General features: G+C 54.2%; 1 protein-coding gene across 3 annotated transcripts in view; it reads right to left on the reverse strand.

Moving 5' to 3' along the window:
• Mvb12b (multivesicular body subunit 12B) overlaps positions 1 to 24,227 on the reverse strand; it is a 159,340-nt gene that overhangs the window by 81,265 nt on the left and 53,848 nt on the right. For all 3 annotated transcript variants that reach the window (XM_047524881.1, XM_047524882.1, XM_047524883.1), the window contains exons 3-6: positions 22,866 to 22,973; positions 18,050 to 18,146; positions 11,180 to 11,309; positions 7,798 to 7,920 (exon numbers count right to left, since the gene is read on the reverse strand). In XM_047524881.1, coding sequence (XP_047380837.1) covers positions 7,798 to 7,920; positions 11,180 to 11,309; positions 18,050 to 18,146; positions 22,866 to 22,973 — 458 coding nt within the window. The remainder of the gene's footprint in view (positions 1 to 7,797; positions 7,921 to 11,179; positions 11,310 to 18,049; positions 18,147 to 22,865; positions 22,974 to 24,227) is intronic.

Here is a 24,227-nt window from a genome sequence, read left to right on the forward strand (position 1 = left end):
GACTAAGACTCAATTCTTCATTAAACAGAAGCTCTGACTTCCCAAGAAGCCATATTAAAAATTAATATCAAAAAGTGTATTGCTCAGCCTAAACTCATCATTCATATCTAACAATACCAAACTGCATTCTAATGAAATTTCTCCTTCAAGATTACCCTGACACCAACACTAAGTTTGGTGCTGCTAGAGAGGCAGCCACGCTCTACTTACCAGGATTTTGAAAATATTCAAATACCCTCACTCTGAAGGTCTCTTTCATGCCATTCTCGTGACCCCAAGAATAAACCACACTGCTTGGAAACATGCTGAAGCAAGAGCCGTGAGGCCGTTCGAGGGGATGGTGACAGGGGACCCTCTGGGTGTGGACACCATGTTCCCTGTGGTGAGTATCCACGGCTCCTGTGCACAGGCCAGCAGCGTTCCCATGTCTAAGGGCATGACTGTAGACTGCGTAGACCAGGTCCCACCAGGGGAGCCTCTGGAAGCAGGGTCCCCAAACACAGCACCCTTGGGAAGTCCTTACAGGCCAGCTGTGCTGGTCAGGAAGCTGGAGAAGCTGGCCATGAAGATGGCTGGGGCACCTGGGTGGCTGCACTTGATCAGGCACAGGCTTAGCTCCCACCAAGAGCTTCCCAACCAGGGATCCTGTGACCACTAGCACAAGGGCAGAGGGACAGTGTATGAGCTAAAGATAGGGAGACTGTAGGTTGAGACCCTAGCTCTGACACTAGCTGTGTGACCCCCAGGGAGAAATTTAACCTCTGATCTGTCTTCTCAGCTTCACGTAGGTCTGATCACAGCACCCACCTCACAGAGCGATGGTGGCGTTATTTCTGAGCCCTGGAGCAGAGCCTAACACCAGTCAACGCAAGGCAAGTTTCTGCTGGAGGGAGGGACAGACGGGTGGATGGATGGACAGATGGATAGACGGGCAGGCGCAAGAAGAGATGGAAGGAGAGATGGATAAATAAGAATCTGGTGCCTAGTCCTACAAATCTATACTAGCTCTTTTATACATTCAACAAATACCTTCTGAAAATAATTCCCATGTGCCAGGCACCTGGGGTTCAGAGGTCCCAGCCATCTTGGGATCACAGTTCTCACTGAACTATTCCCGTGTCGAGTGAGATGTGCTGCTGAAAGCAGCTGCAGGTTCTGAGGGGCAGTGATGCAGCTTGGTCACCTTTGTCATCTCAGCGTGACCAACCTTTTCTGGGTTCTTAAAGGAGAAAAGGCAACATGAGAGCCCCCGTCACCAATAAGAAAAGATCCAGTAAGAGCCACATAGGACAGGCAGCAGTGACAGGGAACCAGGAAACGCCACGCCGCAAGATGACGACGACAGCCAGGACCCGCGGAAGCCTCCTGGAGCCTCGGGAGGGAGGGGCTGGCGTGAGGGGTGTGCAGAGCGGCCTCAGCGGAATGGCTTTGGAACCACATAATGGGAGGCCGGCTGGGAGGCCGGCCAGACAGCAGGGAGCCGGACTGAAGAGCCTGAAGACCCCAGGGGATCGGGCCAGCAGTAGGACTGGGAGGTCATGGACAAAGGATGCCAGTGCGGTCCGCTAGAGGGGACTCCTGCCAGGCCCCGCCCACCCCGGCTCATGCCCTGTCCTCCGGGTTCTTCTCTGAAACAGCCCTGCCACGGGTCCTCTGCAGCGGGGTACAAGGCAGCTATCCCGGGCAGAGGGTTCAAATCACCGCGCTTAGGTCTGCTCCCTGGGCAAGAAGCCCTGCTCTCCAGGCTTTGTTCTAGAAAGAGGGCCACATCAAGGAAAGAAAAAAGTGTGCCTCCCATCTCAAGAGTTAAACAAAACGTGTGCGGCTTCTGTGTGAAGAAGAGGAAATGAAATGGACCTGGAGGGTCCAGTATCCCTCATGCTGAGCAGCCACCCCAAACCCTCCTTTGAGGGGACCAGGCACAGCCCACCTACTCCAGTCGTCTCTTGCCTCTATGGTGAGCGGCTGAGACTGTGCCAGTGTGTTCTCCGCTGGGGGGAAGTCGAGAAGGTCACCAGGGGTGGCCTTGGCCTTGCCTGCTAACCTTCCTCCATGCAGGACACATACAAACCCAAATCCACAGCTTCCAGCCCAGCCCTCTGGCTGAACCCTCTCTGTTAAGCCCGAGGAGAAGCTGCCGGGCCCACAGGCCAATGTCTCCGGCGCCAAGCCTTTGGTCACTCAGAACAGATGGGAGTCACCCCCATGGGAAGAGAAAAACAATCTCCTTGGTCTGAGCAGCGTGGACCTCTCATGCCAGTCCTGCCAGTACAGGGCAGGTGACAGATGTCACCTGAGGTACAAAGTCCATCCTGCAAATGAAAACTGACAGAGGCGCCTGAGGACTTGAGGCTATCAGATAGACGATGGGGTCCAGCGGTGACCCAAGATCCATGTGCACCGCTGACTCACGCTCCTGTCCATCAGGAGAAGCGGAGCTGGTCCCCGGTCAGGCAGGGTCGGGGAGGCAGGATGAAGCACGGCCCGCTCCTGGGCTTTGACGACGCGTGTGATGGGGACGAGGCTGGGCGGCATGGCCTGAATTCCAGATCACCGCGGTGGGAGTTCCTCTCTCCAGCAGGAAGGGCCATTAACCTTTCAGATGACAGCCCTGGGACCCGAGTGATGGAACGATTTTTGAGGTCAGCAAGGATCTATGTTCTCAAAACCTGACATCGACATGCAAAAGTTGTGACTGAATCCTGGTGTCCCTGAGAGGAAGACTAAGTGCATGTGACAGATCTTCTGCAATCAAAATGCCCCATTTCCCAGAGTATCTGTCACAGATTGATAACATCCATGCAAAAAGTTAAGTACAATTACGTCTGTCACCAAGAAACAGACTTCAGAACCCGTGACTGACAACTAGCTGGGGGCTGACAAATCACCGAGAGATCACTGAACACCCGAGGAGCACAGGCCAGCTTGCAACTCCCTCCTGGGAGGCTGGGGACCATGGTGTGCGCGTGGCTTCTGGTGTGGAGCTGGCCTTTCTCCCAGGAAGAGTGGTGCCAGGGAAGGGGCACAGGAAGTGCATACAAGCCCAGGGCCTGGGGGTCACGGGGAGCAGGTGACTCCAGCGCAGGTGGATGGCAGGGTGGGGTGCAGCCGCTGGGTCCACACAGCCAGGCTATGCAGGGCCACCCTGGTCCTAAGTATGGTGGAAGCTCCAGACATCTGAGGTTCAGATCACTCATTTCAGAGGGACTCTGACGGGCACAAGACCTTCCTCCTCAGCTCACGAGTTCAGAGCTGGGCTGAGACACGGTCCGTCCTACGGACGGGGCCACAGTGGCACCTGCCTCATCCTGGCCTCCTTCTCTGCCGCTGGCACTGTGAGCAGAATGAGGCGGTGGCTGCAGCTGCCAGGCCGGGCTCCACAGTCAACGCCCACTCTGTGCCCTCCCTGCCCACCGGCTGTCCTCAGTGCTGCTCTTGGGACAGGGAAGGTGGTGCATTTCTTTCAAAATCCGATGCCATTTGACCATTCCAGGCAGCAGGGAGCCCATGACCCCTGGGGCCTTCTTCAATGCCACAGAATTTCCACCTTTGGTAAATTTCACTTATTAATTTTTTTGAAATCTGACTTCCTGTAGCTGAGCCCACCTGATGCACTTTGCCCTCCAGCGCTCCCAGCGGCCCTCCCCTCCAGCCCCTGGCGGAAACAGCACGCTGGCCACGTGGACAGCAGAGCTCAGCGGGAAACAGCATGCCGCCCACGTGGACCGCAGAGCTCAGCACTGCCCTCCGGAGGCTTATGAGGTCTGTGTAGCTGTGGGTGTGACTCCCCAGGCACCTGACAGGTGTGGCAGGGCGTGGCCTCCTGGCACCCCCGCTGTGCGTGACTGGCCACATCCCACAGGCCAGCCGTTACTTCAGCACACGCTGCTGGGCCGGGGTCCTTGGTCTGGCTCCTGTGCTATTAACTGGGGGGACTCGGGGCACCCGTTTGTGCCATCACCTTTCGTCTCCTGATTGCCGGGTGTGGGCTATGGAGGGGGCGCAGTCTGTTCATTCTGCCGTCCACACATCAGCTCTCCCTGATGCTCCCGTGTCATCTGCAAGTCTGATCTGCGTGCCTCTAACGTCTTTATCAAGTTGCTGACCACTGCTCAGCAGGCCAGCAGCAGCCCACCAGGGTCTCCTTCCAAGTGACACAAAACCATCCGTCTGTCCATATGTGGGGGCTCCTGGTGCTTGACCTGCTGTGGATCCCCTGCCTCCTGGAGCTTTTCCAAATCTTCATCCTGAAAGTAGAAGGAACTGCCCCAGCAGAATCGAGTACAGGACCCCTTGAGTAGGAGGGGGTGGCGCACTGCTCGGGCGAAGCTGGAAAGGTGCTTCCGCTAAGTGCAGCCCGTCCCCAAGGCGGCAGCACTGAGCAGAATCGGAAAAGCCAGAGTCAGACGGGGGCGGGCAGACGGGACGCTCCAAGGCCAGCTCCACCCTGCTGGTCCAGGTGCACGAGGAGTAGGCAGAGGACTGAGCACCCTACCCAGCCAAAAGACCAAGTCCTGGGAGCGGCCTGCCAGTCCTGTGCAGAGACGCTGTGTGTGAGCTAAGACACGCTGCGAGGAAGAGGAACCCCGTGGAGCCATCTGACGCGCCTCTGACATGAATTCCATCCAACGCGGCATGGGATTCATCGGACACGGCCAAGAAGACCCTGACCCTCCTGGGACCTGCCCATGCCGGAAGGGCGACTCGCATCTGGTTTCTGAGCACTTTCTGCAATAAGGGAAGCTCTTGTTCCCAGGGGCAGTGTCTGGGAGGAGAGGGCAGCTCTGCTGGGAAGGAGGTGCTCAGGTGATGGCTAGTCATCTGTGAAAAGATCCACCAAGTGCCCCTTTTGTTTGAAACAAAGTGGGGGGTGACAGCTTATCCTCAGAACAACTGGGGATTCTTTAAAATTTAAGCGATGGCAAAAGAAACGGAGGCAAGGCACACATGTTGTTTTAGAGATGAAGGCAGCATGTCTGCCACAGACCCCTCCCTCTTCCTTTCCAGCCCAGGGAACTGGGGGAGAATGGCTGGCACCTGCCGCTCCCCGCCACCTCCTAGTTGGTCAGTAGAGGGCGCTCTGTCACCGCTCTCCCCGCAGCCCAGACTTCAGCAATTTGATCCAGCGTCCACACAAAGACCACACTTGAGGAAGTGTTCCTAACGTTTGTGGCTTAATCCTCCACGAGAAAACAGAGCAAACCAGCAGATTGCTATTACATGTTATATCATAACCTATGTAAAAAGCACACAGAAAAAAGTCTTGAAGAAAATACAACAAAAGGTTATGAGTATTTGCTTACTGGAAATGGAATTTAGTTTTTCCATTATTTTCTACACTCCCAATTTCCTACAAACCTATATTTCTCTTACAATTGAAAAGACCCTAGAGTGCCCAAGGACTAGGGAGTCGTCTGGAGGGGCTACAGCACAGGGTCCTCGTGAATGAGGGCCTGGATCCAGCAGTGGGCTGGGGAGATTATAAGAGACAAGATCTGGTCCCTGTCTCTGTCCCTGAGGGGCTCCCAGGTGATCACAGCAGGAGCACAACCCAGCAAGAAAGAGGAGAGCCCAGCCCAGGGACTCAGGGAAAGCTTCCTGGGAGAGGAGACCTAAGGCAGGGATGCAGGGCACACCTGAGGCACAGAGGCCTGGGATAGGACAGGAAGAGGAAGCTGCCAGCTGGTCCAGGAGGCTGGGAGACAGAGGCAGGAAATCCGGGGAGCTGGACAAGGAGGCCTCAGGGTCTACGGAGGAGCTTGGCCCTCATCCTACAGGTCGCTTGGACATAGCACCCATGCTCGCCGCCAGAGAGATGGCTGTCCTTCCCCTTCTGGGGATTTAAAGAGACCTGACATCTCAAGGAGCTGAACAGCACACTCATATGTCTTCAGTGCCAAATTCAAATAAGTCATCGGCATTTCATTTATTTTCAAGTCAAAGATACCAGATAGGAGAAACACCACCCCAAAGACCCCAATCCCCACAAAAGGCAGAGCCCCTGATGGGTCAAGAGGCACAGGTAGCTGTGCCCACCACCTGCACATGCCACACAGCAGGAGAGGAGAGCAGGGCAGACAGTGGTCTTCACCCGGAAGCACTAACACACCTCCAAAGATCCTACTGCACACGGGCAGACTTAACTCAGCCAAATTAGAATACATTTTATATTGACTATTTTGACATTTGTTTTATTTGGCAAGTAAAACAAAACTGATCCAATTTCCTTGCAGCCATTGTAAACAATAAACTGTACAACAGAGGTCATAAAATACATAAGCCTTATAAACACTACCCTCCAACTCCACCTGGCCCCAGTGGCCGTGTGTCCAGGGCCACCTGCCTCAGTCGCAAGTGGCCCTGCCCTCCTGTTGTGGGACAGCACTCTCCCCATGTCACCTGGAGCACCAGTGCTCCCTCTTTATCCAGCAGGAGCTTAACACCTGTCCTGAGGTGGTGCTCACTCTGGGTCCTTCCAGACCATGTGACGTTGGCAGGGAGCCACTCTAACTACCTCAGGGCGACAGAACCCGGGGACTCTCCCGCTCCTGCAAGGAGCCCACTGGAGCTGCCACCGAACGCGCCCGGGTCATGGACCAAGATGACATCCCCAGCACAGGTATGGGCCTCAGCCGGCCTGAGCACTGGCGACCGTGACCCTCAGCAGTGCCCTCTAGGACAGAGCTGTGACACGTGTGGTCCAGCCAGAAAGGAAGGACGAGTGCTGTCTGCTGTGCCAGCCTCGCACTCCCGAGCTGGGTGGAGACCTGGTGTGCAGCCTGCCCCTCTGGGAAGCTCACTAGCTCTGTACCAAGGGGAAAGTGCCAACTGCTTCCGGAGCTCCAGCCAGTCAGGGCTGCTTTGGTTTAGATTCCACCCATGGTTGATGAAACTGTCTGGAGGAAGACCAGAGTCCTAGGAGCTGTGGGTCCATTACAGGGGCTGGGCATGGAGGAACAGCAGCAGAGCGTTCCGGGCCGGGACGGGGCGGGGCGTGGCGCCCAGGAGGACGCCCCGCCCTGAGACCAGTTAGTTCTGCTCCTGAGAGGCTCTGCTCCGCACCCAGGCGCAGGCGTGCTGTCTGCTGCAACCTCGTTTGTTCCTTTGGTCCCCAGAGGCCGCATCGCGTCACCATTCCTCCTGGCTTTAGCTGCTGCTGCGACCCCCACCGCCACCTGTTTCTTTTGGCCCTCCAACTATTTACTACTGGTGATGCACAGGGGGGCGTATTTGATGCAGATTACTTTTACTCTCTGCTGTTTGCAAAAAGTGAATCGGCTATTACCCCCTCTGTTGGGACTGAAACCAGTGGCAAAGCCACAGTTCCATTACCCACGAGTCTCTATGGAGTCAATTATTAAAATGAGCGTGACCTCCCGAGAAGCTTCCACTCTCCTCTTAGTCTGTGGCTGGCCAGGAAGGAAACAACATGGAAATGAACACAACAGCCCTCCTGGACTGCGGGGGACTCGCTGCTGACAGCGAGAGAACCCCGCCTTATGGAGGCAGGTGACTCCGGCCATGTGGCCACCACGCCTGGGTCTGCACAGCTCTGAGTTCCTTCAAACAGCAAGACAGTTCCAGTTGCACGTGATGTTTCAGGAGCCTGCAGCGTGCACACAGAGGACAGCATGGCTTTTGCATTCGTGCAACGCACGGGTTTCTAAACTAAACTTGCAGGCGTGCTCAGTGACACTGTGTGCTATTTCAGCAGACCCTGAGCAGGTGTGTTTTAAAATGTGCCTCGGAACCCAAGACCTCGTGAGCCAGCGTGCCGGGCACCTGACCAGGCCTCACCTGGGGAGGTTGGGGGCTGGGGTAGAGGCGGCCGAAGTCTGCGAGGGTGTTGTGGGTTGAGATGAGTCGTGATTTCTTGGCACTCTGCCCATTCGATACCAGATCCCCATGCTGTTCAGTTCCCTGCAGGAGAGAAGAGAAATCTTCATAGTGCTGTTGAGCTGAGTCCAAGCCTGAGCCGCAAAGCAACCAGTCAGCCTCAAACCTCAGGGGCAGTTCTTGCCGGCTGACGGGCCACATCACTGCACCTTCTGTCCCGGGCATCACAGCCAGAGCCTAGCGTGAGCGCACTGTGCTCCTCACCCACCCGAGCTGGCCTCCCCGCTACAGCTGGGTGTCCCTTGCTCCTCGCTCTACAGTGCCTTGGGGTTCACCCTCTCAGGGTCAGTGGCTTTGTGATGACCCCTAGGAAATCCTACATGTGACGGTGAGGCCGATAGAGAAATGGACCACGGACAAGAATGCCTGGCTTTTAACCATGAGAGGGATCTCCCCATCCCCCCGTTAGACGCACCCCAGTTTTAGGAGGCAACCCTCGCAGCAGGGGTCACCTGCACTGGCCTCACCCCAAGGTCAGCTGGGAAGATGTCTTCAAATCACAAAGCCCGAAGCACATGCCCCACAAGCCACCACCAGGGTGGACAGCAAGTCGGATCTCCTGCTACCTAGCGTGACAGCCGCAGTGCCCCAGCCCACCCGCAAGGCCATGCTTATGAGGCAGGTGCACCCTTGGGACCTTCACCAGGGTCACTCCGGTCACATTCAGCTTCTCCACTGCCCTGCAGCACTGCACCTTTGGGATCAGAGAGGACGACCTCTTCAAAACAGGAAAAAAAGCTGTAGAGACTTTTAGTGAGCTTCTCAGTGCACCCCAGGAATGATGCCGAACCTCAGTTCTACTTCCAATCAGTTGCAGTGATCTCGCCCCATCAAGGCTCTGGCCTCAAGCTTAGGGCTTGGGGGAGCCCTTCTGAATGGGAGGTTTCTGCCTCCGGGGTGGAAGGCCCCATGCCCTTGCCGTGGTACGGTGCCTGTTTTTAAGAATAAGTGACTCGGAGTTTTGAACACTGAGTTCTCCTCCCTTACCTAAAAATAACATTGGAATTGTCTTCCTCTGGGAAAGAATTTTTGGCCCAAGATGAAATGAAACAGTACTTTGGCAATATTTCCAAAATGATATAAAGGGGAAAAAAATCCTCGTTTTGATCACCAAGACAAGTCTTAGTAAAAACATATTCTTCAGAATTGTTTCAATTGGTTAAAAGTGCATCTTCTTACAATAGCATAGTTCATAATTAAAAATGCACGGTGTAACTGAAATCAGACTCTGAAAGTCCATCACTAAATTGTTGGTCTCTACTATGGCTAGTGGCTGCGTCCCAGGTACAACCTGTGGCCATTCCCTGACTAGTTCCCACTCCTGCGATTCTGCAGCCATGAATGAACCACGCTGCCGAACAGGAAGTCCGAGAGAATGAAGGAAGGAAAGATCACGGAGTCCATTTGTCGGTTTGTTTGTTTGATTGTGTATCTGTCTCTCTGTGTGTTGGTGCTGGGCACTGCCCTGGGGCATCGTGCATGCTGGCCTGTGCTCTTCCACCGAGCTACACCCCCAGCTCAAGTTCCTTCCAAGAACCACAAAACCTAGGTTCTGAGCATTTGTGTCCCACAGCTGAGGGTGAAGAAACTGCAGTGCGTCAAAACGAAACGAATCCCTCTTTCTGTGAGGGCTGCTCCCACACCCCTGAAGCCCCGCGGGGTTCTCTGTTGCCACACCACGTCTGGGGGAGGAAAGGTCCTGCTTAGAGAGTGACAGGCGGCTCTGGGCCCAAGTAAACAAGAGCAAGACAGAGTACAGACCACCCAGGGCTGACCTCGGCCAGGAGGAGGGTGCTTCCTGGGGACCCACAGTGACAGGAGTGTAGCCTACAAAGCTTGGCAGGGGCAGCGGCACCAGGCCAAGGAGCCAACCCCCAGCTGCACACGCTCCTGAGACCCTGCTTCCACTGACGGAGCACAGTGGACATCAGTACCTACTCCCCTCCCCCCTCCCCTCCCTAGCTGGGGGGCAGACACCCCCTCATTGTTCATCTCTGAGTTCCAGTGCAGCTGACCCTGCTTCTGGTTCAGCCTGGTCAGTTAGAGAGTGGCATCTTCAGAGACCAGTGTCTGGTTAAGGGTGCACCTGACCCTAATCAGATCAGTCCAGACAACCAGTCTGAACTCTAGACTTGTGTGTGGACTGCCAGGAACGTGGACTTGCTCTGCCTCTGCATTTGAAACTGGAGGAAGGTGGGTGAAGGCATGCACCTTGATGCTTCCCCCGAGACCAGGAGTCAGAGGGAGTCCGGCGGAGGACTCCAAGCTAGGAGGGAAGTGTCCTAGTCATCCTGGGAAACCCTCCTGACCACCGGAAGCCAATCTTGCCCCAAGCTCTTCCCCTGTGTCAGGCAACAAATTCTTCCTTTAACTTAAGCCACCTGGGCTCGGTTTCCTGTCAGTCACAGTCTAAAGAGCCCAGAGTGAACCTGTCATTACAGATGGTGTCTATGAAGCAGCTCCAGGGCCAGGCCTGGTGCTTCGGCTACGGGGTAAACCTAACCCCGGCAGTCCTCTGCTTATCAGCAAAGACCAAGAGCTGACCAAACTGCACAGCGAGTTGTCATGGCGTCACCTGATACTTGGGTTTCGTCCTGACTCAGCCCACCAGTGGCTTCCCACTGGGATAAAACCCAGACAGCCACCACATCCGGGAGGCCCTGCTGACGGCTCCTCTCTCAGCCCGCACACCCCGTGCCTCCCATGCCCGCTCCGGCCACACAGGATGCTTCTGTTCCCAGACAGACGCAGATGCAGACGCTCAGTCCCACCTGCCTGCGACTCGCCCACTTCATCCAGGGGGCTCTGTCTGCTCGTCTTCACAGCTGGATTCCTTTTGACGCTGAGGTCTCTGCTGCAATGCTGCCTTCCTGACCCCTCACTAAGTAGCCCATGCCACCACTGAGTTTCCTTTTCTTGACCCTCTGAAATTTTCTCGTTTGTTGCTTTTCTCTCCTTTTAGAACATCAGCGAGGTGAGAAAGGGCCCTCCCCTCACTCTCCACCACACACAGTGCCCACTCTGACACAAGAAAGGCACGCCACAAATCTGTGGCGGGAACCCAGAGGCTGCTGGGCAGGACCCCAGGGGCTTGAAGGTGACTGCACAGGACAGGGAGGGGCGGCCCTGGCATGCACCGACAGCGCAGGCGAGGCACAGGGAGGCAATGGCCGGGAGGCTGCATGGGAGGGCAGCACAAGGGCCCAGGCCGGGCGGGCCTCACCCCAGGGGTGCCCGAGCACTCGCAGACAGCAGGAGATACACCTGTGTTCTGAAGTCTTACCCAATAAACGTGTACTGAGGAGGGGCCTGCTTGGTCCGGCCCATGATCCGAATGTCACAGATGGCAGCTTCAGTTGAATCCCGGGGGATGAATTTAATGCACAGCCTCTTCTTTCTAAAAGCCACCTCCTCTAAAGGAAAGGACAACAGAGAATACATGAGTTTTCCAGAGATGCCTCCCCACGTCTCCGCACGTCTTCCTGGGCAGCAGAACTGACGGCTCTACCTTGCCCTGCAGAGGCCCACAGCTGACCCCCGGGCCCGTGCGTTCCACCACGCAGGCTGTTCTTTCTACTTTTTCTTATAGAAGTCTTGAAACATACCCCAGTGTGGAAGGGACCGCAGAAGAAACCCACGTGCCCGGTCACTCAGCTTCCATGCTGCTGACCACAGACAGGCGGGTTCCAACTCTGCGGCCACCCCTTTAGTCTTGCTGGACCTTCAAAACGAACCCCCAACACCACAACCTGTCCCGCATCACCTCCTTGGCAGGCATTTAGGACAGACGCGTGGAACCGCGCACCACAACCATTCCTACAGCAATCAATGAGGTGCCCGTGTCCTCTGACGGAGCCCAGGTCCAAGCTGCACCACCAACTGATCCAGATTTTACTCCAGACCACGTCTGTGCGTCACATTTGGTCACGGTCCCCTGGCTCCTTTTGTGTATACTGACCTGACCCTGCTCCTTTCCTCAGGGAACAGACAACCCGGGGAGATGGGCCATCCCTCCAGTTGAGGTGACGGAGCTAAAGGCCGGGTTGGGTTCAGGTCAACCTTCAGGAGAGTCCACCTCACAGGCAGCACGTGTCCCCTTCAGCGTTGCATCCGGGGACACTTTCATGGTGCTGCTGGGACCCTGCTCACAGAGTCCCCAAATGCAGCTCCCGAAGCCTTTTCCTTACCGCCAGGTGCTACTGCTAAGCCCCAGACTCTCCTGAGGTGTCCCAGTGGTGCCTGTCTACACCTGCCCCTCCTCCGCACTGGACAGGTGGAGTTCTTCTACATAAAAACTGACTTTTCTTCATCAACGATTTGGTCTTCCCCTTCATGGGAAAGGAAGGACACGGCCCGTGAGTCTTCTCTCCCCTCGCGCAGCCTGGGTGGGCGAGCGGGTGTGTGGCTGTTCACTTGTGCTTCTGAGCACAGGCCGGACAGTCCCTGAGGCTGCTGTCTCTGGGCTACACCCACCCCTGCCGTTTTCTGGTTCTGGCTCTATGACCTCAGCAGTGCCACTCACATCCTGTGAGCCTCCGTTTCATCATGTGGAAGGGAGCTGGTGAAGCCCCACCCGACTGGGGACGTCAGGTGGCTGCAAGTGGTGACAAGCACCATTCACCTGACCAGCCCTGGCACATAGTAGGACTCAGCAAAGATGAGCCCTGAGGAAACTTCCATCAAAATTACCGTCAGTCCCGGTGTAAGAGCGGCGTCTGTGCTCAGCGCTGACCTCAGGCCTTCCAGTCCCTGGCATGAAATCTGCACTGAGAGCCACTCAAGCTTAGGAGCAGAAGGCGAGGGTCCTAGCCGTGGTCCACGGGGGAAGAGCCACGGGGCTGCTTGGTGGCTGTTATTTTTGGGGGTGAGGAGGAGTTTTTTAATAAGAGCCAGACTGACTCCTGCGAGTTCTTTCCACAGGGGCAGAAGCCAAGGGCTTGGTCAGATCTAGAAGCCATCAGAGTGTCCTGAATCCAGACCAAAGCGCTGCCTCCAGTGAGCCAGGAACGGTACCTGGGGGCGGGGTCAACACGGCCCTGCACCTTCGAAACCTATCAGCTGCTGCGGTCAGCCTTTGGGAGCGAGGGGGGCCGCCCCTCAGAGGCACCCCAAGTGTGGGTGTTGCACGGGCGACGGCCACGCTGCTCCTGGCTCCCCTGCTCGCGGCAACGCGGGGTAAGGACGGAGCCGCTCATTACGCACGCTTAAGCGGGCCTAATTTTAAGTAAACATATTATACATAGTCAATAGAAATGTGTTCAGTCATGCTAATGAACACAGAGAAAGTACACAGCACTTCACTAAAACAAACAGTCTTCCGGTTTTTAAGTGCTCTACCACTGCAACAAGCTGTGTTTTCAATTAACTGCAGGAGTCTCATCTTTTTGGGTGACTTTATGAAGTCAGGGCCTCAAATACGCTCACATGACACAGGACTGACCACAAAGCTCTCCTGTCCCCTGGGAAGAGCTACAGAAAAAGGTCCGTGTCAGGGGTGAAGAGGCTCCCTTGACCCAGCCTCTGGTGCAACACCTGAGGGGACCTGGGCCCTGACCTTGGCATGTCCACAGCTGGCCAGCACCCAGAGCAGCCCCAGACATGGGGACACACTTCCCAGCCAGGACGGCTGGCCCCCACCGCCAGACCACGAGCTCTGAAGGGGCTCCACCCCGGACCCCCACAGTGAGCTGGTTCAATAAACTAAGAGGAACACACAGAATGGGGAGCCCCCGTGGCTCTGCAGGTACAAAGACACCAGGTGTCAGGTAATTGCCAAACACGAAAACCTGAAAAGAGCCCAGGGGAGGGTGGGAACTGACGCCGACTGCGAGGCAGACGCGTCGCAGGAGGGAGAGCGACGGGCCAGCGTGTGCCAAGCGTCCAGGCTCGCCAGCAAAGCGCGCAGAGGAAAGGAGCAGGATTAAAGAAGTGAACTCAACGAGAGCTGAGCACCGCGCTGACGGAGGCCTGTGGGGTCAAGCACGAGCTTCTGTCGTAGGTGGCACTGTGCGCTGGCGATTGGGACGTCATTTAGCCAGAGTGTGATGAAGCTTACCTTACCGAGGCCATACTAAAGGCAAGGCGCCATGTGGGGCACTGGGGTGGCTGAGACGCGAGGTGTCCCCCAAGAGCTTATGTGTGAGACAACACAAGACCTTTCGAGGTAAAAGGATGAGCTTACAAGAGCTTTAACCTAATCAGTGGATTCATCATGGGCATGGATTAACTGGGGTGACTGTAGACAGGCAGGGTGTGGCTGAGGAAGAGGTCACTGGGCGTGTGCCCTGGGGTCTACATATTGTCCCTGGCGACTGGTGCCGCGTCCTGAGCTGCCTTCCTCTGCCATAGCCTCTGCCATGATGTTCAGCCTCACTCAGGCCCAGGGCTGAACCTCTGAAACCATGAGACAAAATAAACTCTCCCTCTCTACGCTGTCCTCATCAGTCTTTTGGTCACGGTGATCCAAACGCTAACAAAACAGGCGGGAACCTCAGGTGACCAAGAAAGGAACCAAACATGGGTCTTGTCCTCAAAGGAACAGCTGAGTAGCAAAGGCGGGGGAGACCCGTGTGGCTGTCGAGCACGCTACCAGCAACAGGGAGAGGCGTTCACGTTCCTCTCACTTAACAGGTGAGGGACTGGAGGCCCAGGAGCAGGAAGGGATTTAGCTGGAGCCCCACAACTTCAAGGGCAGAGCCAGACTGCACATTCGGCAAGATGGACTTGAATCCAGGGCCCACCACCCACGCCACACGGCAGTTTGTCCCAACAGAGGTGAAGGTGGGAACTGGAGGTGATCTGAGGGCTTTGCTCCGTCTCCCGCCCCCCGTGCTTGCCTCTGCCTGCCTCCTGCCTGCTTCAGCACAGGTGTGCTCTCTGTGCTCATGCGCACAGCAGCGGAGGCGGCAGACCACGGCCTCGGACGGGTCACTCTGGCTGCAGTGCAAGCCCCTGTGAGCAGCCCGGCTCCCTGCAGGACTGTGCTCCCTGGGGGACAGCGCCAGCCTTTGTCCACCTCTCCACCTGAAGCCTGCAGCACCTGACCCTGACCGTGTGGAGGGGAGCGTTAGCAGGATCACAGGCAGTTTCCTGAGGTGAGCACAGGGGAGTGGACTTTCTGAGTGGAGGAAAGGAAACTGCAGGCAAGGGAAACAGCAACCCAAATACTCCGAATCAGAAGAGAAAGGGGTACCAAGGGCACAGAGTGGGGCGGGGTCTGCACAAAGCCTGAGGACCAGGACACGAGGGACTCACCTGGAGTCAGAGTACAGCAGACTGCAGACAAGAAGTCCTTCAGAACCCACCGGCGTCCCAACCCACTGACTGTCAACACCAGTCCTGTCGACATCCCAGCGGGCTTCTTTGCAGAAACTGACAAGCTAATCCCAAAATGTGAGTGGAAATCCAAGAGACCCAGATTAGCCAAAACGATCTTGAAAATGAACAAAGGTGATGGAGTCATGTGTCCGGTTTCAAAACGTGATACAAAGCTCCGGTAATCAAGACTGTGCAGAGATCAATGGGAGGGAAGCGAAGCCCAGAAGTAAGACGCCCCACTCACAGTCCGGTGATACTCCACAAGGGCACTGATGCAATTTAACGTGGAAAAGCCTTCTTTTCAACAGATGGGGCAGGACAACCAAATATGTACAGTATAATAAAGTTAAGATCAACTAAATATGGATCAAAGACGTAAGTGAATGAGCTGAAATGATAAAACTCTTAAAGAAAACACAAGCATAAAACTTGGTGACCTGGGATTGGGCAGTGGCTTCTTCCATGGTGCTAAAGCACAGCCACTAGATCCGTGGAGCTCCAGCAGAGGTGGAGTTTATGTTTCCAAGGACACATCAAAAACATGGAAAGAAAACCCACAGGATGGGAGAAAATTTTTGCCAATCAGCTCTCTGACAAGGAATTTCTACTTAAAATATATTGAAATACTCTTACAACTCAATAATTAAAGACAATCCCATTACCAAATGAGCAAAGAGTCAGAAAAGTCACCTCTCCACAGCAGGTACACGAATGGCCAACAGCACCTCGGGCACCAGGGAGCTATAAATCAAGACCACAAGGAGACATCACTTGGCACCCGTGAAGACAGCTGGAAGCAGAGGAACCCACAAGAACTGGTGTTGGTCAAATGTGGAGAAATCAGCCTCACACACGGCTGGTGGGAACGTGAAGTGGTGCCCCTGCCCCAAGAAACAGCTGGGAGTCTCCTTAAAAGTGAAGCACAGAGTGGCACGTGACCCAGCAAGGTCACAACGCAGCACACCCGAGAGAACTGAAAACGCGTCCATTCCAAAACCTGGGCAGGAACGTTCGCAGCGGCATCATCATAACAGCCCAAAGTGGAAACGACCAATACCCGTCAGCCGAGGGGGTGACCAGCACGGGCGTCCCCTGGAGTGGTGCTCGTCAGGCAATGGAAAGCACTGCAGCTCCGGCCCTGCAGCCACGTGCGGAGGATAGAGGCCTGACACACTGGACAGCGTGCGGCCTCATCCCACCCAAAGGACATACACAGAATAAGCAAATCTGTTCGAAAGCAGGTCTGAGTGGCTGTCCAGGAGTGTGGGGTGGAGGGACAGAGAGGGAGGTGAGGGCCCCCAGCAGTGGACGGCCATGGCTAGGGGTCCAGATTTTCCTTTGTGGTGATAAAACTGACAGTGGTCTGTAAATATTCTAAAAATCACTGAATTGTACACTTTAAATGGGTGAATTAAATGGTGTTGAACTGTATCTTAATAAGGTTACAAAAACCCCATCTGCATACGTATGTAAAACCTGTCTGTCCCGACAGTGCACTGCGTCAGAGGCTGGAGGCAGACTCCAGCACGCATGCGGGTTACTCCCCACCACTGGGCTACGACCCCAGCCCTCTTCATCCTTTATTTTGACAAGGGGTCTCGCTCAGTTGCTGAGGCTGGCCTTGAACTTGCCATCCTCCCACCTCAGCCTCCCGACCTGCTGTACAGCATGGCTCCCCACCTCTAAATGTGTGTGATCTTTGCTGAATTCTGTAAACCCTAAGTATTTACTAGAACTAATTTTTTTTTGCATAAGCAAAATGGGTGAAATGATACCCATTCCTCTAAAGAGGGATTTCTTGGACATAAAACACGATGAGGGAGGTAAACCACAGGGGCCAATGCATGGCAAACACACCATCAACACCAGCCAGCGTGACTTTCAGCTCGGTCACATAACAACAGATGCTAAAAATGACCTGCCGTTAAGGTGAGGAGGCCACTGAGAAACCCAGATCGGCTACACGGGGGTGGGGGCTCGCTTGCTTCACTGAAACAACAGTCCTGGGGGCCTACGCAAAACGCCAGCCGGAAAACGGCACACGGGCCACGGTGAGCCGGGGATGGGATCAGCATGGAAAAGTGAGCAAGCGTGGCTGAGAGTGAGAGGGCACTTCAGAGGTGAACTGGCCTGTGCCTCTCCCCCTTCCCTGCTCCACCACAGTGGATGCCCAGCTGGGCAACAGGTCACCAAAAATAAAACAAGTCACACTAAACCAGAACGAGGAAACTCAAACACCCAGAGCCTTCCAGCTCTGCCTACCACCACTGCCACAGGACCGCACGCAGGACAGAGCCCGGGCGCGCAGCGTCCCGAGGCAGCCCTGTCCATCAGCAGGTCACTGTGCTCAGCACTCCTCCGCAGTCAGGGTATTCAAACTCAGCTTCCGTGCCCGCTAACTTGTGGTCTATTCTGCTTCTCACTGTCTTATTTGCTTTTTGGGCCCCAAATTGACAAATGACTGCACTTGAATTCCTTGGGCATCTTTGATTTCTTTTCCCTTGAGGTCCTGGTCTCGGATGGAGCCTGGTTTCAGTAACACCAGACGATGCACTACAGACTGTCACCAGGTCTGCACTCTGATCCCAGCTAAGCCGGCTTTAGCGGGGCACCCCTCTAAGGGAAAGGGGCCCTCCGCTTACTTATAGACTGCACAGACACTCTGCCAGCCCTGGGAAGCAAGGAGGACACATGGAGAAAGCAGCAGGCACTGTCCACAGGCACAGAGTAGGACTTCCTAAAATGTTTCCAAAGAAAAATGCACATAAAAACTATCTAAAATTATACCCAGGGGAAGAAGACTCATCATGAGGAGCAGCACTAAAGGAAGACTCACGTGTGTCCACCGTCTCCTGAATCGGGATGAAGCCCACGGGCAGTGTGTCCTTGATGTCAATGAGCTTCATGTCCACTAACACGTTCCCCAAATGACTCTTGGGAAGAAAGGAAAGAGATACAGACTATTAATCTGAGCACGCCTGCAGTAGGTTTGCCATTTTGGCTTCAAGATGCATATTTAACACAATAACTTGTGCAGCTTTACGACAGCAGGTTAATTAGAGGAGGTGACACTTAATGTTCCCCAGCGGTTACTCAGGGACTCTGGTGGCCGCCAGGAAGGAGTTTCATCTGCGGAACTTCAAAGCCACTCACTCAGATGTGGCCTTGGTGAGCCGGGTGGGCCACCCAGCAGACAATGTAGACCGAACCCAGCAGAGGGCAGCTGTGCACATAGGTCCCTGGGCCTGGCCACTCAGCCCTGAGCACGTTTCAGGACCAGTCAGCTTTAGAAACAGCAGGTTCCTGGGCACCTGCAGGGGAAGAGTCACATCTAAACTTAACAGGGAAGCATCAGACTCCTAGGCGATCACCAGCCTGCTACTGACACACATTTGGTTGCAGATACATTTAGCAAAATCCCAGGAAGCATGAGCTAACATGGCTGCCTCAGTGCTGCACGGCTTCCCAAACGACACACACAGGGCCTCCTAAGCTCCTGCTCAGTGCGAGCGCTTGGGGTCCACAGTGCGCAGTTCCTGTAACCGGCGTGGAAACCCTTCTCAGACAACCCTCCATTCTGTAATTGCAAGAGAGAATTCTCTGTGAGCTCGCCAGCACACACAGCCTACACTTCAAGTTGGAAACAGCCCTAAAGAAATCTGCCCTACAACTTAAATACACAGGGCCACCGCGGAGGTTCCATTAACATCCTCAGAGTCACTCGCAGCCTCGTTCCCCTCTCTCTAGTCAGAGCCAGTTAAGGAGAGAATGATGGGTTCCCTTCCCAAATCTCTCCTGTTAGGATACTAGCAATGCGCCCTGCTCGCCCATTTCCTGACGAGCCTCCTCCCACAAGCCCAGCAAGAGCACACTCTCAGTTCACTTTTCTGCATCCCTGGATCACCGTCCAGTTGGTCAGCAACCTCTCAGGCCACTGTCCCCATGGCTTGGTGTGGAAGGGTCTCTGCTTCCACCGTGTGCAGGGTTGCCTCCTCTGGCACAGCGCCAAGGCGCGGGAAGCTACTCAGGATCCTCACACCCTCACCTGAGGCGCTCTTTCCACTTCATGTCATCTTCTAATCATGTATTTGTGAGGTTATTTGTTTGCTATCTGTCCCTCCTCTGGAGCCTAAGAACCACAGGGACCAGAATGACCTCTGCTCCCACCACAGATCACAGCCTAGCATAGCGCCTGCCCATGGGAGGTGCTCACTAATTATTCACTGAATATATTAATGTGTTTAGTATGTGTTTTTTTTTTTTTTTTGGTTCCTTTTTTTTCAACTGAGTGGGTCATGGAGAATCAGAAATCAAACTGGATTTGCCTAGAAGGCAAATCTAAACCATATCATGAAAATTACGAACGTATGTTTAACAAATGCGTAATGAACCAAAAGTGTGCAAATGAAATAAATTCTTCAAATTGAAACACGAAGGTCAAGGTGGCCAGTGTTCTCAGGGTGTTCTCAGGGCCCTGCCAGCACCAAGCCCTTCTCCCTCTCTGCGCTCCCATGTTCGTCAAGCCGAATACGACCAGGTCTCAGGGAGCTGGGCCTCAGGAAGACCATGGGCAGCGTGGCTGGGTGAGAGCAGAGGGGCCCCAGCAGCCTGGAATCGACCTCTGGGCGCAGGAGGGGTTTGAACCGTTAACCCGCAAACATCAGCTGCTTCCAGAATCGCCTGATCTCATCTATCATAATTTTTCTTCGTGGCAGTTGCTTTTCCACATCGCCACTGCTTTCTGCATTGAGAAATTAACAACTGGGCATGTTTTCTGCCCCTGCGATGGGTGGGCATTCATCAGCATCCTTCTCAGATGTCTCCTTGACAAGCTGGGCTTACCGAAGTCAACCGCAAACCACTTAGCGACCGCGCCCTCCAAGCTCTCTACAAATATCCCCGATCCTACAACCACAGCACCAGTGGTGTGGCCATTAAAAGGAGCCTGGGAAAAGCCTTCCGTGCATGCAAAAGGGGAGTCTGCACCGTGGACGCTTCCGCAGCCGGAGTGGCCCTCCACGCGCGGGCTGCCGCTGCTCGGGTTTAATACGGTAGGTCTGCGACACCATTAATTTTGCGTGTTCCTCTCCCCTCCCCCACCCATGCTCCCTTTCATTTCCTCCTCATAAATATGAAGAACGTATTCCCAATCCTTGTTGAGCAAATGATTCATGCCAAAAGCCCAATATGCACTGACTCAGGGTATTTATATTGTCTCTGGTAGCCAGTATTTGCTAGTATACTGTAATTATTTTTGACAACCTTGCATTTAAGGTAGCCACAGATAACCAACTTAATATTCAAATGTTCATAAATCCTTCTGTTTAATATCCTCCCTACCTAATCTATGTACATTATTATTACAGGTAATGCAGAAAGTACAGGGCATGAAAAGTGCAATTAATCTCGCTCCTTCCCCAGGAAGCAATGTCACTCCAAAGCCAGGTTTCTGCATTAATAGCGTTATTGGGGGAAGGAATTTAGGTTCCAGAGGAGGCTCCCCAAACTCCTACACTGGGAGTCTCAAGTCGCCTAATTAAGACTCTGCCCAGTCTCCAGGTCCCACACCCTCCTGCACGGTTGTAAAAACTGCTCTGCACAGCCCTCGTTCACACTGCGGGACCACGACAGACGGGCTGCAAGGCTTAAAGCTCGCCTGGCTCCTGCCTCCCTCTGGGGTGGCAAGTGGCCCTGCCATCCCCCAATTTGATCCCAAATCAAAAACAATGAATTGATTTGATAGATTGGACCCATTCATTGTTTTTCCAAAAATGAAATGCACCTGCTCCTCACACGGTTTGGACTTCCTCTTCTTACCCCTCACACCGACACACAGCTGCTGAACGGCCAGCAAACACTGAGGAAACCAACACATTTTCTATAACACACTTATTCAAGACACCCAAAACACACAAGCCCCTGTGACTTCTTTGTCATGCTGGATTTGACAAAGTCCAAAAAACCAAGTGATCACAGAGCTCATGACCAGGAAGGAACACCTGGACAGCAGCAGGGGACTGAGGGCATGGGCGGTGCCCCTTCAAGTCCTCGGGAATCTTCCTTGCAGCCCCAAGTCACAGTGAGCCCGCTGACCTCCTGCAGGAAGTGCTGGCCAGTGGGCAGAACAGAGGTGACAAGAGCTAAAAACAACCAGTTTAGGTACCCTCCAGGAACAAAGGGGCTGGAGGAGTGTCCAGGGATCAGTTAGGAAGCCCTGGAATGGGGTCACTCCCAGCCCATGAGCCCAACATCTGGAAAGGCAATGCCACCTCCAGGCCTGCTCCATGGTGTCCCTCTGGCCACAGGGAGGCCAAGGCAGCTGGCGGATGTGCTGCCAGCTCACAGTGCAGGCGTCCCCCCGCTCAGCTGCTACCTTCCTGGTATTGAAAATGCATTCAAAAGATTTCCAGCACTCAGTGCCAGGACTTTCCCTACTCATAAACTCAGCACATTACAACCAGTAAATATGCTGCTCTTGAACGTAGGGGAAAAATCAAAGCAACGACCTGACCGAGTTCTGAACACATTAGGAGTAACTCTCCCAACGAAGAATGATCAACACAGAGCAGGAACAGGGTGGGAGAGGATGTAAGCCAGAGAGCAGGATGGCCCACCTGCAAGCACGCTGGAAGGGACACACCCAGGTGAGTGACATGGCACTGGGCTGGGGGCTGTGATGGAGAGGAAGACTACTTCCTGCTCAGGGCTCTGAGTGAAGGCGTTTGAAGTCATTGTTATGGTTTGGTTTTGTTTTTTTAACCATGAACATACTGTTATAACAAAGTTTGGAAAAATGAGTTGGTAAAACAGTTTCAAAAATAAATATTTTATTAGAAAGAAAAGTAACTATGTAGGCCAATAATAAACATCTCCACTGAGAATGAAAATCTGACTGCTCCCCACTTGGGGCCAGGGAAGATGGGTGGCCTTGGATAAGCCTTAAACCTGGCCCTCAGTGTCTTTCTTTATGGAGAGGGGGATGCTGGGAGAGACTGTCTGAGGGGCAAAAGGGGCCCCTTTACCGAGTACCCAGGGCAGGCCTCATGCAGGGGAGAAGCTCGGTAAAGCAATTTCCCTCTTTTCGAAGACACCCATTAAAACACCTTATTGGGAAAGGCTTGGTAAGGATCTTTAAAGTTTCCTAATTTATGGCTCCAAGTAACAAAAAACAGCACACTAAGAGAAATCTGCCTGTGGACACCCATCTATCAAAACAATGAAATGTCTAATGTCCATAGAGACTCGGAGGGAAGGAGAAGTCCCTTGGGAGCCCCGGAGTGGGGAGGGACACAGGTCCTCCTTTGAGTAGGCTGCCAGCATCCGCTCCAGCTCCACTGGAAGACGGTCACATCCACACTACCGTGATTTGTCACTTGAAGGAAAGGTAGGCAAATGAGAGCTTTGAGAGAAATTTCCTGGTTTCCTTTGGAGAACACATTTTAATGGAATTCACTGTGCACTTGGGTACGTGGTTAATAATACTGTTAATAAATGAAACACAGTGCTGGCTGCTGATTCTACCCAGTTCACTAAAACCACAGATAAATTAATACAGCAATGAAAATAAACCACAACAAAAAATGAGGAAATCCCAAACAGGAGTGTAAATTACTCGTGCTCACTCAACAAACAGAAACCACCCCTACACTTACATTTTCTTTGGAAAATGATCTTGTGAAACACAGGTATCTGGTAACCTTGGACTTAAACAAGCCATCTTTCCAGAGGTCAGCATCCACGCCATCTGCCGTCTGTGCCACCTGTGCCAGAGAGACAGGGGAGAGGATCGCAGGTGAGACAAGACAGAGCTGAAGGTGTGTGCAAGCCGCTTCCTCTGTACCTGTTCCAATTAACACGGCCCCAACTCTCCTGGCATCTCATTAGTCCGTTTCACTAAGCACAGGGAAGAGAATTTCCAAAAGGGGAAAAGGGAAAACGTGAAAAATACAACTTCTAAAAATACTGTCCCTGGGGAAGCCACTGATTAAAGACACCCTGACAAAAATGGTTCTAAGGGAAAAGAGCAACTTCATTGTAATGGACCAAGAAGGGCTCGGGGAAGTCAGCACATTGGGGTGCTCATTACCACGTACTCAGGAGGGTGGTAGGGTGCAGAAAAGCCCAATGGGGTGTGAAATTCACCTGAGGGGTGCACCCTGCGGGTGCTTGGCAGCCTCCTGCCCAGGCAGAGCCAGCAGGCAGCAGGGGGTCTGCTGGAGACTAAGGGGGCACAGGTCAGGAGAACTTGCTCTACACTGTCTTCTGGGCACAAGCCTTGGAAGTAGAATTCAAGGTCAAACTGCAACATGATAGAGAAATGAAACCAGACTCGGTGCCCTGTCCGGTCTCCCTGGGAAGCCACTGTCTCAATGCAGCTGTAGATTCCCCTGCAGGGAATGCTCTAGGGTGAGGCTGGGTGCACACTGCTGTGCTGGGCGGGGTTGGGGTCTGAGCGCAGTGGGTGTCTGCGGGGTGAACAAGAGTCTGTGGGAGGTTGGAGGGAGGCGAGGAGGCCTGAAGGACCTGCTCTCTCCTTCCTTCCTCTCTCCGGGCTGCTCCATCACTAGCTGGCCAGGGCTTGGCCTGTGCTCTCACCCAGCTGCCCGCCGTGAGCACATGACAGCAGTGGGTGAGAGTCACTGGCCTTGCACCCCAGGGTCAGTACGACGAGGGGGCATCCAGGAAGTCTGGGGAGCAGAGCCACGTGAGGGATACACGAGGGGGGATCTGGAAGCCATCGCCTTCTGAAGGCTCTTTGGTTGTGTCTGAGGTTTACATGGGGATCCAGTCCTTGATCTGACAAGCTCCTGACGATTCTGATAAGCTGCTGAAAGCAGCTCCTCTCCTTACACAAGCCGGCCACCATCTAGCCCAGCCCTGCAGACTGAGCGGGGACTACCCAGCAGTCAGCAGCCTCCACCATCGCAGGCCAGGGCGGGGCCAGGCATGACCTTCCTGGAGCCCACCCCAGCCTCCTGGGAGGCTGCCTCAGAGGAGCTGGAAGACAGCTGGCA

The sequence above is a fragment of the Sciurus carolinensis genome, chromosome 14, assembly GCF_902686445.1.
Source record: "Sciurus carolinensis chromosome 14, mSciCar1.2, whole genome shotgun sequence".
In the NCBI taxonomy this organism is placed as follows: Eukaryota; Metazoa; Chordata; class Mammalia; order Rodentia; family Sciuridae; genus Sciurus; species Sciurus carolinensis.